General features: G+C 36.6%; 1 protein-coding gene across 1 annotated transcript; it reads right to left on the bottom strand.

Annotated features, from left to right (window-relative positions):
• Window positions 1-147: 147 nt before the first annotated feature.
• Window positions 148-10,096, bottom strand: LOC112008541 (omega-amidase, chloroplastic; the record flags this gene model as incomplete). Its single annotated transcript, XM_065765064.1, is given in 6 exon segments — window positions 148-226; window positions 7,751-7,825; window positions 8,788-8,881; window positions 9,236-9,460; window positions 9,550-9,666; window positions 9,743-10,096. Coding segments are annotated over 6 exon segments (875 nt in total), but the record flags the coding sequence as incomplete, so codon positions are not given.
• Window positions 10,097-18,517: the final 8,421 nt, after the last annotated feature.

Consider the following 18,517-nt stretch of genomic DNA (forward strand, 5'->3'; position numbering starts at 1 on the left):
GAAAAAAAAAAAAAAAAATGTATAATATCAAATAAGTGCCAACTGGGCCATTGAGAAAGAACCTCGGGATATCAAACTATCATGATGATTACAACACAGAACATTTTGAGGAATATAAATTCTTCCATAAGTGAAATTTGTTGCTACCTTGCCCTCTGCAATAATTCCCAATGCAATGGTCCAGTAGTCATGTTAAATGCCCCAGGATAGCATAGCAAGTGAGCCCCTGATGTAAAAACTTGGATCTGTTAATGTATAGTACCTTATATTAAGAAGACGATCAACATGCGCAATGACATACAAACTAGACAATTACTACGATGAAAGGGGGCAATAATTTCAAAATCTGCCGAGGCATCAATAGCAAGGTCATGAAAACAAAGAGACCATTACAAATTTCAAATATATCAGAAGAATCAATAAAACAGCAAAAAAAAAAGGACTGAATGCTGTACAAGTAAACCATTTTTGTATTTAATCTACTACAATATTGATATTAGAATGCTTATGAGAGACTGAAAAATTTTATGCTAGGAAGAGTACTGACTGGTAAAAAACAGTATTTGCAATGATAAATCACAACTTTTATAGTAATGAACAAAAGAGAAATAAGGATAATAGAAGCCAAACAAAGAAACTATAAAAAGTACGCACTTATATCACAATCTTACAGTAGAAGCTCCATCTTTGTATAACCTCTTTCACACAATTATGCTAATGACTAGAAACATTTTTTCAATGATTTTTGAAAAATGCAATCGTGGAACTTGAAATTGTGAGGCAAAGAAGAATACTCGTAGCTGATCCTGTGTAGTTGGGATAAAAACTGTACTGTGTTGAATATAAAATCTAGAAATATCATCTATTTGCACATATGAATAATTTATAAAACAACCACCAAATCTTAGTCCCAAAGCTTTGAGGTCAGCTATGGATCCTTCCATACTAATCAAAGGTCAACCACATGTACTCTTTTCCGTGATTCTATCCTATCCAAAATCATATTGTCTATCACATTTTTAATTTTTTATTAGTAAGTTACCCATGCACCCCATATATCTTGAACCCACAATCACACACTCCACCTAAGACTTACATGGGGAGGAGCCCATACAGCTAAAGCTCATTGGCCTTTATCACATTTTTAACTAACATTTTTTAACTACTTCTACTTATGTTATTTTAGTTCTTTCTTTGTCCTTTTTTTTCCCTAGACTTCAATCTACTCACTCTTCCTCACCAATGCTTTAATCGCTCTCCTTTGCACATAACCAAACCATCTCAAGCAACTCCCCTGCATCTTTTCATTAATAGAGACCACTCTTTTCTTCTTCTTCTTCTTCTTTTTTAGGTAATAAAAATATATTGAAAGAAGAAATGTGTCACCTGAGTATATAGGAAGTATACATCAAGGACAAAAACAAATCAAGTACATAAAGTACAAAAGTCCATGAAACTATGGACCGAAGAAAAAGAACGAAAGCCTAACACTGCAACCCAATCCAAAAGAGTCTCAAGGAAGAAGAATTTAAGATCTGAAACTAATCTCTCTAAATCCTCAAAATGCCGGTTATTCCTCTCCCACCAAATGCACCACATCAAACAATGGGGCACAACCATCCAAATAGCAGCATTCTGATGCCTCCCAAACTTTCCTTGCCGACAAGCCAACAGCTCCGCCACTGTTTTCGGCATAAGCCAGTGAGTGCCAAGCAAAGTAAACACCATAGACCACAAATCAAAAGCAATAGGGCAACGGATAAAGAGGTGGTCTACTGATTCCCCATTTCTTTTACACATACTACACCAATCCAAAATCAGAATCTTTTGTTTCCTATGATTATCAATAGTCAAAATATTCCCCAAAATTGCAGTCCAAACAAAAAAAGCAACTCTAGAAGGGACCTTAGACTTCCAAACAGTCTTCCAAGGGAAAGACTGATAGAAACTTTTTGTTAGAACTTGGTAATAAGAACGAACAGCAAAACCTCTTCCCATAGCAAGTTTCCAACACATCTTATCATCCCTAGCTCCTCTCAAAGAAGCTCCATAAACTCTAGACATTAAATTGTAAAAGGATTCCAATTCCCAATCTTCACTGTATCTTCTAAAATTTAGATCCCAGAAAAGAACACCATTTGAGAACTTCATCAAATCAGCCACATAGGCCTCCTTATTTCGACTTTAAAGAAAAAAGTCTCGGATAGCGCACACACAAAGAAGTGTCCCCACACCAAATGTCCTACCAAAATCTAACAGTAAACCCGGCCCCAACTTCAAATTGTATGTGACGAACAAAAGATGGCCAACCACGGCTAATAAACTTCCACAAACTCACTCCATGAGAGCCAATACAGGAAGAGAGCACCAACCTCCCCCTTCACAACCATACTTTGCCCCTATCACTCTCCTCCACAAGGCCTGTCGCTCATTCCCAAATCTCCATAACCATTTTCCAAACAAAACTTTATTAAAACTTCTCAAACTTCTAATAGCTAAACCTCTAGAATGAAGAGGAGCGCAAATTGTAGCCCATTTCACTAGGTGAGTTTCTTTAACATCCCCCATACCACTCCAGAGAAAATTTCATTGAAGTTGCTGAATACGGTTTGCAACCTCCACCAAGATTGGAAAAAGAGAGAACATACGTTGGAAGAATGGACAAAGTACTCTTAATAAGAGTAACTTTACCTCCTTTTGAGAGATACAGTAGATTCCAACCTGCTAACCTCCTCTTCATCTTCTCAATAATTGGATTCCAAATAGAACTATCTCTAACATTAGCACCCAACGGAAGACCTAAATATTTCATCGGAATAGAGCCTTGCTTGCACCCTAGCACATCCCCCATATCTGCTATATTTGAAACTACACCCACAGGGACCAATTCAAACTTACCCATATTAATTTTCAGACCAGAAACAACTTCAAACCAAAACAGCACTAGCTGGAGAAACAGTTGCTGACCAAGATCAACATCACATAAAACCAAGGTATCATAAGCGAAGAGAAGATAAGTCACCTGCAAGGAGTTACCAAAGGGACCCACTCTAATACCAGACATGAGCACATCCCTCATTGCCTTATCCAACATTTTACTAAAAGCATCCATAACAATGACAAACAATAAAGGGGATAATGGATCATCCTGTCTTATACCTCTAGAGCTTTCAAAGAATCCACACGAAATTCCATTAATGAGAATGGAGAGTTCAACAGTAGAGATGCAGAAGAAAACCCATCTTCTCCATTTTTCCGGAAAACCACAACAATCCAACATATAAATGAGGAAGTCCCAATTCACATGATCATATGCCTTCTCTACATCCAACATACACAACACCCCAAGAACTCCTGATTTCAGCATACTATCCACTCTTATCTTTAAGTGACTGTCTTCATTTTGAATCCTATCTATCCTTGTATTTTCACTAATCCATCTTAACATTCTCATCACACAATACTTATAGAATAACTAGCCTTATAAAAGCCGAATAAAATTTTCTCTATAACTTAATAGGTATTCTACGATCACACAACACTTTTGATACGCTTCTCCACTTCATCCACCATACTTTTATCCTATGATTCACATCATCTTCAATCTCTCCATCCTAATGAATTATTAATTTAAAATATAGAAAGCAATCACACTTTGGTATCTCTTGATTATCAAGTCTTATAATCCCTTCATCTTTATTTCTACAAATAACTTACATTCCATGTACTATGTTTTCATCCTTCTTAGCCCAAAGGCTTTAAATTATAAAACACCTCCAAATTTCTGAATTGATATTAACTCCACGGTTAGTTTTATCCGCTAAAACTACATCATTTGCAAAAATCATACACCAAGGGACTTCATCTTATATTGATTTAATGAACTCATCCATAACCAGTGTGAAGAGATATGGATTAATGTTGATCATTTACATAAACATATAATGATTAGAAACTCTATTATGATGCCTCCACTTGTTCTCTAGTTCTCTAGTTATAGCTCCATCATACATATCCTTAATTAACTTAATATACTTTAAAGCAACTCCTTTCTTTTCTAAAACCCACCTAATAACCTCTCTAAGTACCCTATCATATGCTTTGTCTAAATCAATAGCCATTTAGAAATCTTCAAAGACTTCACTACGCTTTTCCACCAGATGTCTGCATAAAAAATAGCTTCCAATAGATTGCCCTAGAAAAATGATGTAAGACAAGAGCACAATGCCGCAACAATTAATTGAAGAACAGAAAAATAGAGGACTGGAAGCCTAGGAGTCAATCCCCAAGGCTTGCTTGGAGTTAACACCAAGTAAGAGAGAAAAACTAAGAGTTAGCATCTAAGGTTGGTTGGAGTCAACACCAGACTATTGGAAGAATTATAAGAAAATTATTATTATCAATCAAGCTGTCATCTTGTCTCCATAGGAGTACAATGTGCTTATATAGACTACTAAAAGTAAACCCTAATTATAAGTGATATTGAACACCCTAACTTTAATTGACTTGGAAAATCCTAATTATTAAATTACAAAAGTAACCTTAACTCTAGGAAATAAAATACTAATAACCTTGTTTATGTCTTTGTGATGAGGAAACTATGAATCATCTTCTGCTTCATTGTAAGTTTGCTCATGCTCTGTGGAGTGAAGTTTTTCTGGTCTTTGGGGTTCAATGGGTGATGCTGAATAAAGTTGTTTCTCTTATTTTTGAATGGAGGAATTGGTTAGGGAAATTTTCTTCAAATGTTTGGAATATGGTACCGGCTTGTCTTATGTAGTTAATTTGGAGGGAACGTAATTCACGTACGTTTGAAGATATTGAAAGACTAGTGGATCTTGTGAAGTCTTTGTTGGCTAGGACTTTGTTTGAGTGGTCTCGTATTTGGGGTTTTACGCATTGTACTTCCACGTTTGATTTCTTAATTTCTGTTAGCTCTTCCCTTTGATTTGTTTGTATTCGCTTCAAGCACAATGGGTTTACTATTGTAAACACAATGTACTTTTCTTTTTAATAAAACTTCTATTACCTATAAAAAAAAATAAAAAAAATACCATTGATTTCCAAAAAGAAATAAAACTAAGTTAAAACAAATATTTCTTTGCACTTCCTGCATCATACTGCCTCCCTTGGTTAGAGAAAACTTGACCTTGAGTTTTAAATTGCTGAAGGATAAGAATTTTAGCAATGGATTCTTGCTTCAATTATGGAATCACTAAGAATAAAGAAGCCTTATATTCTACCACATCAATAAATTTGTCTGGAATTATAAAATCTATGTGTAGAATCAGTGATGCAAATGAGACAGCCTTATCTTGATTCATAGAAGGTATCGTTGTTCCTTTTTTATCAATATAATTTCAATGCTTATCCCAAAAAAAAAATAGAAGGTACCATTATATCAAGCTTTTCCAATTCATGCACCAAGAAGGGGCAATCGGTAGCACATGCATCAAACTCATTTTCTATATGTGCACCCTATAAGTCTTTGCTCTCTTGTTGAACTTTCTCTTCTTCAAGCAATAGGAGATCTTGTTTCTCAGAAGTAAGCAACATATCTAACTCTTCAACAGGTTGGCTTATGTCCATTAGATATGGTTCAAATATTTCACATTGCTACTTAAGCTCTAAAGTAGGATCTTCTTGCTGCACAAACATTACAGCAACACTTTTTAGCACTTGTACTTCTATTCCAGTACTAGGTTTTGATGGCTCAGCACTACTGTATCCCACCTATGAAGCTTTGCCTGCAAATTTCAATCTGTTTTAGGACTTGTATCTCAAGTTGAGTGTTTAGACATGTCTTTAAAAGGCTTTCACTAAATTCTATAATATTTTTTCTTTGGTAGACTGCGTTGGAATGGACTTAGGACTGAAAACTACATGAACACTCATCTTGTCTTTTTCAAATTGTGCAACTGAAGGTCTATTCCCTTGCCTCATATTGTCTCTTCAATCTAGAAAATTATCATAATGAAATTGGGGTAAATATTCTTTCTTAAAGAATTAGAATAATATTCATCTCCAAAATTTTAATTTCATCTGTTACCAATCAATCAGTAATGGCAGGTTTGTAGCAAAGGTTCTCAACATCATTCCAATAATCCCTAGCTGTACCAACAAACCTCATTATTGCCATGGCATCAACCAAGTAAGAAGCAACACACAGGTCAATCACTATCTCAACACCAATAGAGGTCTGACGTGTTAACACGGGCTGAAACACATGTTAGGAAATAAGACAATCTCTTGCATGCCTAGATATCAAAGACTTTAGCACTCAGGCCTCCTTTCTTCTGCAAAAATTCCAAAGTCAATTTGGAGAGACAATCAGGGGCAATCTAGCAACAATCGCAAACATCCTCGAGGAAACCGAGGGCTCATTTTTAGTGCAATTGAAGTTGTTTTTCTTGGTTTGGCGATGATAAATTGACTCTCTAGCGAACTAGTAGTGATGCAGCATGTAGGACTGATGATGAAACCGTTGAGGTACTCAGGATTGTGCACCAAGATAATCTTGCATCGATTAATCACAGTGGAGATCTTTTGGAGACTGGATAACGTATCAGAGATCTTGTGGTCTCAAAATCAGGATTTGTGGTGGCTGCTGACTAGGCCTTGGTTTGGCTGAGCAAGGCTGTATTTAGTAGCGCAGGGAAGGGGACTAGAGTTGGGTAGGGGGACAAATATGGGTCATGTGGTTTTGAAATACAGCAGGATGGATTATTCAGGTTGTCAGTCAATTGAGTTTGGTGGCTTGGCAGCGATGGCTTTTGATGGGTAGAAAAGTATGACGGAAAAGGATTTTTTCAACGGCTGGTGGCTAATACTAAATTTTGTCGTAGGAAAAAACCAAAACAATGCCACAATAATTGAAGAACTGAAAATTAATGGATAGGCTAGCAACCTAAGAGCCAGCACCAAGCAAGAGAGAACCTTTATGAGTCAACACCGGACCATAGGAAGAATTCCAAGAGAAGTTTTATTATCAATCAAGTTTTCATCTGTTCTTATCTCCATAGGAGTACAATGTGTTTATACAGACCACTACAAATAAACCCTAATTTTAACTACAAAAGTCTCTTTTTTCCATTTCTCCTATCTTATCAAGTTTATAAATATTATTTACTCCATCTTTCGTCCTTAACTTGCTATATAATTCATCATAAGCCTTAAGAGTCTTTTAGCTTCTAGTGTTTCCAATGAGGACGCCCAAGGTTGAAATACCCCCACCCCCAACTATAGAATTATTAAAAAATTATTATTATTATTATTATTATTATAAGCCTTAAACGGTTCTTGGACAAAGTTTTTTTTTGCTTCCCATTCACCACTTTATAAAGCGACATTGTCTCTACATCTAGTTACTCTCTCTCAGTCATTTGCCCACATCCTTTAGATTCTCCAAGTATTTCTTTACAGTGTTCGTTAATATCCATACATCATTGCAAACTCTAGAATAGCATCTCTTGATTCACTTCTTACTTCATACCAATGGCATACATGAACTCTTTCAAAACCCTCCACTATAGTTTCCAACATTACCATTCATGTCTCTTCTTATAAAAATATTTTCCCTATTTGGTACCCCTTGAATCAATTCATCAATGTCCTCCCAAAATTTATAAAATACCATAATTACCAAAATTCTATTTGGCTACTAGTCATTAGCGATCGATAGGTAATAACAACATCCACCAGTGTAGCAAGAGTTTAACTTTTCACATGTCAAAGGGAGGAACAAACAAACCTCTTGCTGCATATATCATTGCCAGTTCCTGAAACCGAAGGTCATAACAGATGCCTATACCAATTCGCCCAACTTCTGCATGAATGAATAACAAATAAAGATTACATTGATTCAAAAATAAATGAGAAATTCCAGAACAATATATAAGAGGCAAAGGAAAAGAATGAATATACAGCAAAGGCCCATCATAAAAAGATGGTAAGATAAGAATTGTTAATGCGAGAAGAGAAAAGAAAACCTTGTGAGCCACTTTAATATAATCATTTTTCTTCTTTTCCTATTTACAACTAAAGTAATTCTCTAATATACTTGTAGATTATTGAGTTGCCAACAAATTGTCTAGACAGAACTCATAGTGCATGAAGATCTTATTACACCAACCAACCTACGATTAAGTCAAAAACCCAAGAATAAGTAACAGGGCAGTTAATTAGGTCAGTAATACTTAATTTTATGTTTTAGTTGGTTTTTTCTTAAAGTTAAGTGTATTTTTGTAATTCTATAATTATACATTATGGGTCATAGTTAAAGGATGTAATTGGTTCAGCGCGATCAGTATGGAGGGGACAAGAAATTTAAGATTAGAAGGAGAGTATCCTTTTTCCCATTTCCTTCTCTCTTTTTCTTTTCCCTCAGGTGTATTGTCACATGCATTGTTAACAGTTCATGGTTACTGTTCATACCTTGTGGATAGATATGATCTCATTTTCTTTCACCTCTTTTGCAGCCCTAAATCAAATCTTTTCCCTCCCCTACCAAAACTCTAGCCACTCTTGAACCCCACCCCTTCTTTCTAAAGTTCTAAACCTAGATTCATAAATTTTCCCAAGCCAACCACAAACACACCAATTTGAAAAACACCCCACATTGAGTAATTTGATTAGTAAATTATGCATGAAAGAAGATGAGGTGAAGGATAATTCAGATAATCCATCCTTTTGAAATGCATTTAGTTATCAAGAAACTTGACAAGCATGTGACATTATAAAGAGCTTTTCTCTAGGTCATCATAATAATAATTATCATTAAAAATAAACCTGTATCCACAATGGTAGGAGTCTCCCCTGCCGTGAGAGTCTTTGACTCCATAAAGGTAATCTTCCCAGGAATGTCAATATCGAAGAGATGTATCTGAAGCCAGACAGGTACGTCAGAAGTTATGTAGAAACCAACAAAAATGAATTATGCGGTATGAAGCCTACTTATCTACAAGTTTAGTTTATAATAGTCAAGACGTATACAGATGCGAATATTTGGTTTGTCAATACTTAATATTAGACATGTAACAAAGTAGCAAAGAAAATGTAAGGTAGGTCAGTATAATTTATGTAAGTTTCTTTGTAATTGTGGTGGCAGTTGTAGCGTAAAATGACATCAGAATCCTTAAAAAGGGTAGACAGTGTATGTATGACTATCTAAGTCTGCAATATCCAGAAGAATCACAAAAACACAGAGCAATAGAAATTGAAAGGAAAGTAGTAGCACCTTGCGGTGCTTAGCTTTGAGGTTTCCATCAGTACCAAAGACGCAACAAGTATTAAAAATTCGATCTCCAGAGCGTTCGGGTATAGAGCCACCAACAATAGTTATGTTGAGATTACGAGAAAGCTGAGAGAGCATGGTTGTGGAAGGAGAAGCATCACCACCTGCATCAATGTCCTCGGCATAGACAGGGAAGCAATCATTTGAATATGGACTATTCCATATTTCCTGAGATATGGGAAAACATTAATTGAGAGTTTGACTGGAAATAGATTTAGAACATGAAATTAAAAGAGAGTTGAGATGGTGATACTGACGGGCAAGAGAACAAGCTTGGCGCCCTTAGCGGCAGCCTCCTGGATCTTGCTACGAGCATGGGCGATGTTCCTCTCCTTATCGGGAGTAACGGTTATTTGGCACAACGCAATCATAAACTACACACCATTTTATAAATAAGAAAAAGAAAAAGCACAAATATTTAATGAGAAGGAGAGAGAGAGAGAGATTTGCCTTGTCAACAGGGGGAGCGGGCAAAGGAAGAGCAGGAGGGGCTCTTGCTTGTTCGGCCACGGAGGCGGAAGAGGAGGAGGAAGCCATTATCCTTATGCTCCTACTGCCACTGCCACTGCCACTGCCGTGGAGGATTTGATTTTGATGAGTCAAATTATTATTGGTGTTTAGCTTGGGGTAAAATTTTAAAATGGGAGATCTAGATAAGGAAACGGATGATGATGATGAGAAGAAGATCGAGCGAGATATAGTAGAGGGATGATGAAATGCTAACGCTGCTTTCATTTCCCTTTCTCCCACTTTTCACTTTACCCTCCTCTGCTCTCGCACGCACACTATTACTATACCATTCTTTTCTTTTTCTTTTATCTCCCAATATTTATTTATTATTAAAATGGGAAAATAGAAAAACTACCTTCCCTTCCCATAATTTCATGCGCTATCAAAATATTTCATAAATATATATCTCAAAAATACCTAATTTGCTCCTTAAATAAAGTCATAAACTTAACACCATTTAAATAATAAATATATTCCCCTACTCCTACTTCCTTTTTTTTTTCATTTTTAGCTGTTATTCATTTATCATTACCAGCCCAAATGCTCACTGTTAGAGAAAACGAAAATCATACTCCTTCTTGTTGAGAACAGTCCCCTTGCCCAAAATTACTTGCACCATTCCCATTGCCTAGGACCCCAATAGAAAAAGCCCTAAAAAATTAAAAATACATTGGGGTAATTTTTTTTTTTTTTTTTAGATCAATTTTTCATGACGGCTTTAGATTTCAATTTTTGTAGACCATTTGCCCACACTATCAAAAAAAAAAAGTAAAAAAAAAAAAAAACAATGAGAATTAATTCATCTAAATAAGAGATAGAAGATAATGAAAAAACACAAATGAAATATAATAACTATCATAAAGATAGATGTTCATACCTGTAATATAACAATTATTGATTATATAAAATGATTAACTTCATTTCATTTTTCAAAAAAAGAAAAAATAACTTCATTTTAAAATGCATGTATATGGCATTGCTTACAGGATTTTATGATAATACAAGATAATCTCATATTCTTAAAACGACATCTTATTTGATTAGGTCCGATCCAGCAATGGACCCGAAATTTTTTCTTTTAATTTTTTAAAATGATGAATCTATTCCATTGCAACGGTCATAAACTGCCAGTCGCGCCCCTTTGCGTTGGCAGCCACCCCTTGAAGTTGAACTTCATGAAAACCTCTCTCTCATTTCTCATTCAAACTCTCTCTTAGCGTCTCTTTCCTTTCCTTCAGGCGCTGCTACAAAACTCAGTAAGTACAGAACAGTACTGAGTGATAGACGTCAAAAATATTAATAATATAGTATTAATAAAGGCCTGGATCCCATCTCATCTGAACAAATTAAGCATAAAAATAATAATGGCAGATCCTAGCGCCATAGTGCCGTACATTAATGACCCATACAACGAGGAGGAGGAGGAAGAAGACATACAAGTGAATTTCATGGATGATTCCAATCCAACCCTGGCTGATTTATCAATGCCAATGCATGAGCGTACTTTTGATGATGCGCCTGCATTAATGGCTAACGCTAACCATCTCTTCCAGCAGGACCCCTTTTTGTGGAAGTGGAATCCCGGAACTCCTCAAACTCGTTCTAATTCTGGTGCGGGTCCCTCCAATGTCAATGTCAATGTCAATGTTGAACCAACTCCAACCGATCCTTTTTATTTGAATTTGAATGTGGAGATGAGGCCTCTTTCTACTTGGCCCGTCTCACCAATCCCATTTAACTGTACTTATTGCCTTGTCCTCCGAGAGATCATTTTTACTAATGGTATTCTTCTCTTCTTTTCTTTTCTTTCTATATCACCATTCCCGTTTTTATATTTATATATTGTCAGTAATCGTTGAAAATTTTATAAATTTCATTTCCTGTTCTGCTCGTAGGGACTAAGACCAATAAGCTTGAGATTCATGGAAGACTCGGTGTGGTCTGTCATGCTATTCTTCAGAATCATCAACATGATGATGTCAATATCACTTCTTCTTCAACCAATCAGTCTCAAATGTTTGAGTAAGATTTTTTACCCTTTCCCTATATATATATATATATATATATATATTAAACATGAACAATATTGCAAAATTAAGTCGACAATAACACTTCTTTAATGATTGTTTCTAGTTATAGTTATGTTAATTAATTTTCAGATTTATTTATTATTACTATTATTATTTACACATTATTGCAGTTCAATCAGATTATGTGTTTTGAAATTTTCTTACTTTAATTTCATTGAATTCAAATTTTAAAGAAATTTTTTTTATTATTGTAATCAGTTTTTGCAAGAAAAGCATAGAAGATGTGAGGCAGTTTCTAATAAATTACTGCGTGGAGCAAAAACTAGCGGGCTACGTTATGGTGCAAGATCCACTAGCATTCTTTTATGAAGCCATCTGTGTTGGACTGGACTGGGATGACGATGATGTTTTTGAACCATCCCCAACGAATTCAGGTTTGTTTTGTGATGACAACTTAATTTCTCATTCACAATTTTAATTAATTTGATTACTAAAACTCATATATATGCCAATTGCGTACTAGAATATATTAATCTTGTCTCGCTTGCATATGCCATTTAAGTCTCTAAGATTTAGTATACATCTAAAGGCGGAAGATATGTTTATCTCAAAATCATGTTTCATGAAATGAGACTGAGAGCTTTTAATATTTAAATATCAGGGGAGGAGGCCAAGCAGGAGACACAGAGTAGGACGCCTAAGGTTTCCCTTGCCGCACAGGTTGTTGCTGCTTGCTACTCTCATATCATTTTTTTTTTTTATTAATAAGTTCCCAACCTGATCCCAATTCACACCAAATGCTTCTTCATTACTTTCTTTTTAATATAAATTAGTTTTATTAAACGTCAATCAAAATTGCCACCTTTTTTTTTTTTTTGGTTTTGTTGCTATTGATTATGCTCTAGCTAATTCAGTTGTTAACGTAGTTACTTTTATAATTAATGCTGCGTAATGGTGCAGAGGGACAGAGCAGGAAAGTTAACATTGGAAGAGGTTGGCCGTCACTTCCATCTCCCTATTGAAGAGGCTTCTAGGAGAATGAAATTATGCCCCACTGTTCTGAAGAAGATATGCCGAAGATATGGAATTCATCGATGGCCCTATAGAAAGGTTTGTGTCACTCGCTCTTTTCCTCTGATTCTTTCTTAATAATTATGGCTTTGAATTGAATGTATCTGTTTTTTTCTTTGAAAGATGCAGGTTAAAAGCATTCGGAGGCAAATATCAAATTTGACAGCAAGTTTAAATTCACATGATGCAGAGGCAAGGGCAAATGCTCAAGCTGAAATTGATAGACTTCAACAAGAACTGACCAATGTTTGTGCAGGGGTCTCAATAGATGCTTGTTAAAAGAATTCTGAGGCAAATATCAAGTTTGAGCGCAAGTTTAGATTTAAATGATGCAGAGGCGAGGGCAAAGGCTCAAGCTGAAATCAATGGACTTCAACAAGAACTGACCAATGTTGCGCCAGAGTCTCAAAAGGATTATGTTAGAATGTTATTTTGTACAGACAAACATATTGAGTGGATAATTTTTCTTTTTTGGTGATGAGATTTGATTATAGATTCTACATTTCGTTATTTCTATAAGAAACTAATTAAGGATATTTTTGGGGACTCCTAGTAATAGTGATACATTGAGGCGTTTGGACTCAGCGTTTTGCTGAGTCCACGTTTCACGTTTTGCCCTTTTTTTTTTTTTTTTTTTTTTTTCCGGAAAAGTGAACAGTAAAATCACATGATTTTACTGTTCAGAGACAAAAACACTGTTCATGCACTGTTTTGACACTGTTCACGCACTAAAAAAATATTAAAAATGAGTCCCACGGTACTATTTACACATTTAAAAATTATTTTGCTACAGTATTTTCAGTTTTCAGTTTTCAGTTTTCAGTTTCAGCAACAATAAGTTCAATCCAAACACACCCATTGTAGAAGCTATATGGGATTTTGTTTTAGCGTACGGATGCATGATTTAATATGAAAGGATTAGAGTTTAGACAATTTTTTTTTCCTATGAACAACTTTCAGAGTTACAACACCTTCCCAAGTCATCATATAGTGTACTCATCCACATTGTTGGAATACTTAAATCGCCCTTATCTATTATTTTCAGAAGAGCAACTCGATCCATATCATTTGATTAAAAAACTATTAAAATTCTAGAGAGAAACATGTATAATGCCTGAACAATTTTGGCCGCTGCTAATAATTTTATTGTTATTTTGTATGTCACGACACATCTCTACTGTATGGAATTCCATGCACTCTTTCGGATCCTTATCCTAATAAACTTCACCTTGGAAACAAAGGAGTTAACTGATAGAGTGGTCTATTTAACCTAGTAACAAGAACCTTGAGTGCAGGCTGCCTTGGTGTTATCATATTTATAATAATAACTGAAGCAAAAACCTATGAACAAACGGCCATTAGGAACTGGACGTAGATGCCTAAAAATTTACATCCTTGAAATGTTCGTACATCTTTGCACAACTCTTAAGACTATTATTCTAATATAAGTGAATTAGATTCCATGGAAATGTGTCGTCTCGGTTTCATGAAGGATATGGGAAGTCCCCAAACACTGGTCTGTGTGAAACAAGTGAAGCAGGAGGTATCAGAAGATTGGGAGACATCATTGAAGGTTTTGCTGAAGATGATGCTGACGAGTTGTTTGTCCCAACCAAACTCAAGTCGGATCTCAGCTCACAGCTTAGTAAGGTTCACCAACAGTTGGAGGTCATATGGGTGAAGGTGAGAAGGGGTGATACCACAATAAAGCTACAGGCACGCATTGTCCAAGAGAAGTCTTCAATGCTCCATAAAAAGTTTACTATTAGAGCGGCTACAGATGACAGACATGTTGCAGTTTTAGGTGACTTAACCTTAGAACAATGCGCTGAATTGCAGGGTAGGTTCTTCTTGTCATCATTGTTCAACAATTTTAGTTAATGTTGACATTAAACATGATATATGATGCAGGACAATATCAAAGGAAGATAAAAGAACAAAATTTAAATAGCTAACCTAAGAATTAGCACTTATGGGTTTGCCTAGAATTAGCACCAAGCAGAAAAACTTAGGAATCAACACCTTTAGTTGCTAGGAATCAGCACACAGCAATTTGAAAAATCTTTGATGTCAAAATTATTCATCAAAATCTCTCACAATAATATCATCTAGAGCCTTTTTATAGTGCTTTCAGGATTAACAAATAATCCTCTATAAGATTTCCCACATTATCTTTGAGGCGGGTGATTCTATTCCTTCTTCTACAATTAATGATAGAGGCATGAAAGAAAGTAGTATTACACTCACCCAACACCAGCCAGTTCAGCCTAGACTTCATAGCCCAAAATTCATTAATGAGCTCTTTAACTTTCCCCTGTTCCAATCTTAAGGCTCTATCCAGCTTTAGAAGGGACTCACTAGGTCTTTTAGCTAAAGCTTTTTGAACCCCTTTCAGTCTCGCTTCAATTCTCTTCCTTCTATCAAATAGGTTCCCAAAAACTTCCTTATTCCACCTTTTCACAGAAGCCATGAAGGACGTGACTATTATGTTTAGAGCCTAACCTTTCCTCCAGGCATCTCTAACAAGATTAGGGAAGTCAGGGTGAGAGAGCCATCTAGGTTGGAATCTGAATGGTCTCATTAAAACTAACCCCATAGGTCTCTCCAAATTAAGAAGAATGGGGTTGTGGTCTGAGTTAACACAAGTAAGGTGCTCAATAGTAGCCTCTAGGTATAGAAGTCTCCAACCTACATTACAAAATCCTCGGTCCAATCTTTCTTGGATAAGGTCTGAAAAATTCCTTAAATTAGACCAAGTAAAATTTGGCCCAACAAATCCCATTCCATCATGCCACACTCATTAAGGCACTCCTGAAAAAGCCTGCCTCTATAAGCATTAACTAGTCTTCCACCCAACTTCTCCGCACTACTGAGGACTTCGTTAAAGTCCCCCAGCATGATCCAAGGTAGGTTATGAAGATCATTGACCAAGGTCAGATTATGTCACAACATCCGTCTCTTAGCTAACCTAAGACTAGCATATATAGTAGAAATAATCCAAGAGAGATTAGAAGAACTCACCTTAACAAGGGCATGGACTTCTTGTTCAATAGAGGCAAGTTATGTAATTTCCATTGAATTAGAATTCCAAAGCAGCCAGATTCCTCTGGCATAGCCTATTGTATTAACATGGATTGCACCATTAAAAGGCAATCTATTTGTTATCGCTTTCGCTCTATCGCCTCCAACCCTGGTTTTAGTAACAATCAACATTGTTAACGAGTAATCTCGAACCAAATCCATCACAAAGCTAACAAAATTTGGGCTGATGGCCCCATAGCAGTTCCACTCTATAATATTCAGTGTAACAGATTGATTAGAGGTGGGGCATTTATCTTGATGTGGCATTGTTCTCCCTTGTAAAATCAAGCTCCATCCCATCTCTTTCAAATTGGCCCAAGTTTGCCCTTCCGATGTTGTAAGCACGACGCTATGTTCTAAGACACCCATCTCCCTCACTTGCGAGCTTATTAGGATCTGAAACTCCCTAACTGGCATACACACTTGGATCAGTCTTGTGTCCACATATTCCCAAACCAGTTGGTTGCAATTGGTTGCCCCTCCATTATTTTCCTCGCCTCTAAGTTCACTGGTTTGTCCAATGCAAACAAGACCAGCGTCGAAAAATCTTCTTGGTAAGTCCTCCATAACATCATCTTTTCTTCTTGCTTCGTTGGTAAATCCATTTTGAATCTCCACCAGGGATTCAGCCATAAGTGCCACGCTGAATCCATGAAAAGGAGGAATCCTAGCTCTTGACTCCTTGGAGTAAGGGGAAAGATATTCCTCCTCACTTCCTTCTGATCCTTGTCAAACCATCCCCAGACCTCTGTCAGCTTTGCCCTTATTTGATCTATCACCACATTAGGTATTATCACGACCTCCCCTTCGCATTTGATTGCCCAACATTGCAAGTTCATCCACATTGCTAATCTTTTGTGTTTTTCCATACCCACCTCCACTCCAGATCTTCAAAATAGCTTGCTTAGATTTCAGTTAGGCTACATCTTGAAACAAGATTTTGAATTTTTTTTTTTCTCCTTTTGAGGTCAAATAGACTTGACCCTGCTGTGTTTGGTAAGCCCTGTCGTTTGTGGATTTGACATATCACTGAGCACATTATCCTTTAACACATCGTGGTCACTAACCTTCAAACTCGTGTTACCGTTGGACCTACTTTCACTGTTCCCAATCTACCTTCCAACTGTGATTAACTCTCTAATCTTTTCTTCATTGCCCTCAAGCCCCACACTGTTCCCATTATATGAAAGTCTTGGGCCCCCAATATGGCCTGGCCTTCTAACTTTCCCATATTTGTTCTGGTTGGACTAACCAAACTAAAGGAACTATTCCCACCAACTATAGTTGGTTTAACTGGCTTTGTTCGTCTTGGACTTGCCTTCTTCATGCTGACCACCATCCATGGCCCATATCCATCCTCCTCTATAGTATCATGTATCGCTTCAAGTGTTTCCCTGCGATCTCCCTCTTATTGTTGAACATTGCCTACTTCCTCTAGGCCACGAACCACATATGGGCATCCATCTCTCCTATGGCCCACTCTACCACAAGCAAAGCACAAGGCTCCAATGCCTTCATATATGACGCCTTGTGTTAACCTCCCTATGGGAATCGTTCTAACTAGAGGTTTAGAGAGGTCTTTCCATACACAAATACGTGCATACCTCCCTCGAGCCCCTAAGGTTGTATTGGCATCCACCTTCAACATTGGGCCGATAGCATTCCCAATTTTTTGAAGTACCGCTATGTCACAGTACTCCACAGGGAGTTCATTGAACCTTACCTAGACAGCTACAGTATTCACCTCAACCATGGAAGTCTTAAAGTTGGGCTCCCATAATCTAATAGCCACAAAGTGCCTTCCAATGAACCACAGGCCTCCAAATAGAACTCTATCCATATCTTCCTTAGCTTTAAATTTGAAGAGAAAGAATAATGGATGCTATTGATTATTTCTGCAACATCTTAACACAAAAGATCAACAAATATAAGTCTAGAATTTATTTCTCTCTGAATGCGGTAGCTAGCAAGAAAAAGGAGTTATGTGACATAATAGACATGAGATCAACCCCTAATCTAGGAAAGTATCTTGGTTTTCCTCTAAAGCAACCTAGTTCAAGCAGCCGAGTCTATAATTTTGTAATTGAGAGGGTGCAAGCTAAACTTGCAGGATGGAAAGGACAATCTGTGTTGACCACCATCCCTTCTTATGTGATGCTCCCTACTCGAGTTTTTGAGTCCTTGGACAGGGTAACTAGGAACTTCATCTAGGTGTCAACTCCGAATAAATGCAAACTACACATGATCAGTTGGAGCACAGTAACAAGAGCCAAAAAGGAGGGTAGGCTTAGGTTGCTAGCAACTAGGCCTAAAAACTTATCCTTGCTTGCCGAATTGAATTGGAGATGCAAAATGGAAAATGATATGGATTGGGTGAGAGTCCTAAGAAATAAGTATAGAAACCCCAATAGGAGCAGATCTTGTGTATGGATAGGAATGAAGTGAGGTAGTGGCATCCTTGAGCAAGGAACCAAGTGGAAAGTTGATTCTAATAGCAAGTTGAATTTTTGGTATGACAAATGGTTAGACATGG

The sequence above is a fragment of the Quercus suber genome, unplaced genomic scaffold, assembly GCF_002906115.3.
Source record: "Quercus suber isolate HL8 unplaced genomic scaffold, Cork oak 2.0 scaffold_605, whole genome shotgun sequence".
Classification (NCBI taxonomy): Eukaryota; Viridiplantae; Streptophyta; class Magnoliopsida; order Fagales; family Fagaceae; genus Quercus; species Quercus suber.